The sequence below is a fragment of the Vigna angularis genome, chromosome 8, assembly GCF_016808095.1.
Source record: "Vigna angularis cultivar LongXiaoDou No.4 chromosome 8, ASM1680809v1, whole genome shotgun sequence".
Lineage (NCBI taxonomy): Eukaryota > Viridiplantae > Streptophyta > Magnoliopsida > Fabales > Fabaceae > Vigna > Vigna angularis.
In genome coordinates, this window is record NC_068977.1 from 32907864 (window position 1) to 32912996 (window position 5133).

Genomic DNA, 5133 nt, shown 5'->3' on the forward strand with positions numbered 1-5133 from the left:
CACACTCATAGAGACATGCTCACAATTGTAAAATCACACTCAGACATCTAGGAACACTCTTGAACACATGTTCATACTCGTCAAATCACACTTAGACATCTAGGAGCACTCATGGAGACGTACTCACTCTCATCAAATTACACTCAGATATATGGGAACATTCATGGATACATGCTCACACTTATCAAATCACACTCAATTATCTATGAGCACTCATGAAAATATGCTCACAATCATCAAATCACACTCAAATGTTTGAGAGCACTAATGAAGATATACTTACACTGGTCAAATCACACTCAAACATTTGGGAGCACTCATAGAGACATGCTCACACTTATCAAATTACACTCAAACGTCTTATAACACTCATGAATACATGCTCACACTCATCAAATTACACACAAACATCTAAAACCATTCATGGAGACATACTTACACTTGTGAAATCACATTTGGACGTCTAAGAGCACTTATGGAGACATACTCACACTTGTTTAATCATACCATCAATTAATCAATGCAAGATATGAGAGTACATATTGATACTCATTTCATAATCACATTAAATATTAACTTCCCTAACTTGGATTTAGTACCTAAAACTTCAAAACTTTTCTCTATATTTGAATCTTAAACTTACTTTCCTTTTAATCTACTCAAACACATTCTTTCTCATTAAACATAGTTTAATATGAATATTTATGAGTTTTACTCTCACTCTTAAACTTTATATAGTATTTTAAAAGATTTTATGCGATCATTCCAATAATTATACCATAAAATAGTATATATATATATATATATATATATATATATATTCCTATCTTTTTCTAAAAAAATCTCTTTAAATTTTTTTAATATAATCAAAATCACACATAAAATAAATTATATATCTTTTTAATAAATTTGTTTAAGAGTTAACCATCCTATAATATGTTTATATTATAATAACAACTTTATATATTTTTCACGAAATCTTTTAATATATTGCTAATAATTATTCACCAAATTATTTATTTTTTGGAAAAATCTTTTAAGTAAATAAATATTTAAATTAATTAACCAATATATCTCATATAAAAAATAAATCGTTATATCACTTATAATAATTTTGTAAATAACTTTCTTAATAGTTAATAATCATTTATTAATATGTACAAATATTTTCCTGATTAAATAATCAGTAAACCCTTTTATGTTTTAAATATTTATTTCATTTCATTTCATTTATTTTTTTAATTATTATAATATTTTAAGGTACTGTTATATATATATATATATATATATATATATATATATATATATATATATATATATATATATATATATATATTCCTATCTGATTCTTAAAAATTCTCTTTAAATTTTTTTAATATAACCAAAATCACACATAAAATAAATTATATATATTTTTACTAAATTTGTTTAAGAAATAATCGTCCTATAATATGCTTAGATTATAATAACACCTTTATATATTTTTCACAATTTTTTTTAATATATTGCTAATAATTTTTCGCCAAATTATTTATTTTCTTTGAAAAATCTCTTAACTAAATAAATATTTAAATTAATAAATCAGTATATCTCATATAAGAAAAAATAAATCATTATATCACTTATAATAATTTATAGATAACTGTTTTAATAATTAATAATCACTTATTAATATCTAAAAATATTTTCTTGATTAAATAATCAGTACACCCTTTTATGTTTTAAATATTTATTTCATTTCATTTATTTATTTTTTAATTATTATAATATTTTAAGGTAATATTATATATATATATATATATATATATATATATATATATATATATTTGTATTTATACTCTTTATAATAATAATGACACTCAAAAAGCTGTAAAACAAACGAAGATAAAATTTGTTCTATTGATTGACTAACCTTTTCATCTATTTTCTTGATTTCCGTAAGAAAATTACATCAATATTTGTCATCAACAAATTTGAGAGATATTTTACACATGTGATATGGTTACAAAAAAAATCACTGAACATTAAGTTGATCCAATGAATTGTTTTAATTAATTAATTAATTAATTATAACAAGTTTATCATTTTACTTAATTAAATGTGTATAGAAATATTTCAAATATCCCAATATTCATCAAAACTATAAATTTAAATCAATCTTGATTATCTGAATTCTTTTTGAAGAATTGCAATCTTAATAATTTTCTAAGGAATCATAATCTTATATATTTTTTTAAACAAACATAATCTTAATTAATCCTTATTCGTTGGGTATCATTAAACACAGTAATTTTATTTTTTTTATCCTTGGGGAAGGTGAGATATATGAAAGGATTTTAAACTAAAGATAATATATAAAATTTTCAAATTGAAGATAAAAAGTGAAAGGCAGGCTACATTTAATCACGTGGAGAAATAAAAATATAAAAGTAAACAAAATCTGCTGAAGAAAGTGAATATCCAATGAATTTTAATTATGTACAATTATTCAGAAGAGTGGGCCCCACTCTCATATCCACCCTCTTTCCTACAAACAGTCACTGTCTCTTACTCAGTCACTTCCTATATAAAATCCTCACCATTCACACCACACTTTACTTTGTTTCTTAGAAGCATTACCTCCCTCCACCACCAACCACCGATATGGCACTTGTCCGCCACCGCCGCCATCCTAATCTCCGCCTACCCCTCCCGGAGATCTCTGAGCGCCGCCCCCGCTTCCCTCTCCCCCTCCCTCCCACCGCCGCTAAACCCGCCGCCGGAGAAGGCATCACCGCCGCCGACCTCGAAAACCTCGCCGTGCTCGGCCACGGCAACGGCGGCACCGTCTACAAGGTCCGCCACAAGACAACCTCCGCCACCTACGCGCTCAAAATCATCCACAGCAACGCCGACGCCACCATGCGCCGCCGCGCGTTCTCGGAAACATCCATCCTCCGCCGTGCCACCGACTGCCCCCACGTCGTCCGCTTCCACGGCTCCTTCGAAAAGCCCTCCGGCGACGTCGCCATCCTCATGGAGTACATGGACGGCGGCACCCTCGAGACCGCCCTCGCCACCAGCGGCACGTTCTCAGAGGGAAGGCTTGCCGCGGTGGCGCGTGATATCCTCGAGGGCCTCGCGTGCCTCCACTCTCGCAACATCGCGCACCGCGACATCAAACCTGCGAACATCCTCGTAAACTCACAGGGAGAAGTTAAAATTGCAGACTTCGGAGTCAGCAAACTCATGTGCCGCACGCTCGAAGCCTGCAACTCTTATGTCGGCACGTGCGCGTACATGAGTCCGGAACGGTTCGACCCGGAAGCATCAGGCGGGAACTACAACGGTTTCGCTGCGGATATTTGGAGTTTGGGTTTGACCCTCTTTGAACTCTACGTGGGTCACTTCCCGTTTCTTGAAACGGGTCAGCGACCCGATTGGGCTACCCTAATATGTGCCATTTGTTACGGCGACCCCCCTAGCCTCCCCGAGACAGCGTCAGCTGAATTTCGCAGCTTCGTCGAATCCTGTCTCAAAAAGGACTCCGGTGATAGGTGGACGGCGGCACAACTCTTGACCCACCCGTTCGTGTGCAAAAACCCGGAAACTCACTAAGTGGGTTGACCCGGTTAATTTTGCTGAATGAATCGGGTCTTGATAACGTTTGCCTTATCAAGGAATAACCTTTTTGAGATGGTGTATATTCCCCCGGATTCAATTTGTTTTTTCAGGTTTAGGACATTCCCTTTGTAAATTGTGCTCAACGATGATTAAAAATGGAAGTTAGAATTCATAATAGATATGATTATTTTTTTCTTCAATTTTTTCATTGTTAAACCATCCATATTCAAGGCATGGATACATTAGTATTAAATTGTATTACTTTCTATTTTCATCCAAGTTTAAATTGTCGTCAAAAATATTATGGTGTATATTTTATATTGAAGAAAAAGAAATTATATTTTGAAATTTAAAAAGAGTGCGTTTAATAGTGAAATTTGTGAAGATGGTGAAAGGGATGATGAGATGCATGAACGTGGAAGAATCCTTTGCACTTATCTGTCATGACACTACCAAGTTGAGCAATGAGCACTGCCTTCTCTCATCATTCCTATCGTCATTTTATTTGGAATTTTCTCTTTCCACCCATTTCACGTGTGCTGCGTACATTGTCTTCTTTCGTAATGTGAAAAAAGAGAGAAAGAGACACGTGTTTTTAATACAATTTAATAATAATGTTTTATTTAAAATAATGTCATAAAAGAAAAGATAAACAAAACATATGTTTCAGTGGTACCCACGTGTCTTCTTCAACCTACTCCTTATCATGGAAGCTTAATATAAAATAAACTGTTTTAGAAACGGTAATGTTTTGCGACGGCTATTAGTTTTAAACTTGTGTATGCGTATGGAATGATACTTTTTCTTTTTAGTAAATATATATTATATTAAAACATATTTAAATATATATTATATTAAAAGATATTTAGAGGTTAAAGAAAATAAATAATATTATTAAGTTTATAATAAATTTTTGAATAAAACCAAAGTGAAAAGTTATTCATAAGTTTAAAAAGTATATATGTAGAAATGTAAACATATAAAGGATATAATATGTGAAAAAGCATAAAGTAAACTCTTTGAAAATATAAAGACTATACAAAAATATACTGAGTATATTCGTTATAAATATAAATTAATGCATGAATATATTGATCTAAAGTGTATTGTTAAACTTATATAATCAGTACATCAACATGTTCATCTAATATCTAATGTTAGACTCGTTTAATTAATATATGGACACAGTTATCTAATATGTATTGCTACATTTATCGAAGGTGTATGAATAAACTCGTCTAATGTATATAGTAAGACATGTCTAATAAGAGAATAAATAGAATTGTCTAATGTGCATTAATAAATTTGTATAATATGTGCATAAACAAACTCGTCTAATATATATTGCTAGACATTTAATCAGTGTATGGGCAAACACATATAATATGTGTTGTAAGACTCGTTTAATCAGTAGATGGGTATATTAACTTAATTTGTATTCTTAGACTCGTCTAATTAATGCATGAAATGACTTGTTTTATATTTCATGTACAAAATACTTGTCTAATTAGTGCATGAATACACTCATAG

The 5133-nt window shown here is 31.2% G+C and overlaps 1 protein-coding gene across 1 annotated transcript; it reads left to right on the top strand.

Annotated features, from left to right (window-relative positions):
• The first annotated feature begins 2588 nt into the window (after positions 1-2588).
• LOC108344878 (mitogen-activated protein kinase kinase 9) lies at positions 2589-3803 on the top strand. Its single transcript, XM_017583409.2, has one exon. It carries the CDS (start codon positions 2644-2646, stop codon positions 3595-3597), a length of 954 nt encoding a protein of 317 aa, XP_017438898.1. The 5' UTR covers positions 2589-2643; the 3' UTR covers positions 3598-3803.
• The last annotated feature ends 1330 nt before the right edge of the window (positions 3804-5133 follow it).

What these genes read in the sequence shown, in the direction of transcription:
- LOC108344878 (XM_017583409.2), top strand. Translation starts at nt 2,644, where the DNA reads ATGGCACTTGTCCGCCACCGCCGCCATCCTAATCTCCGCCTACCCCTC.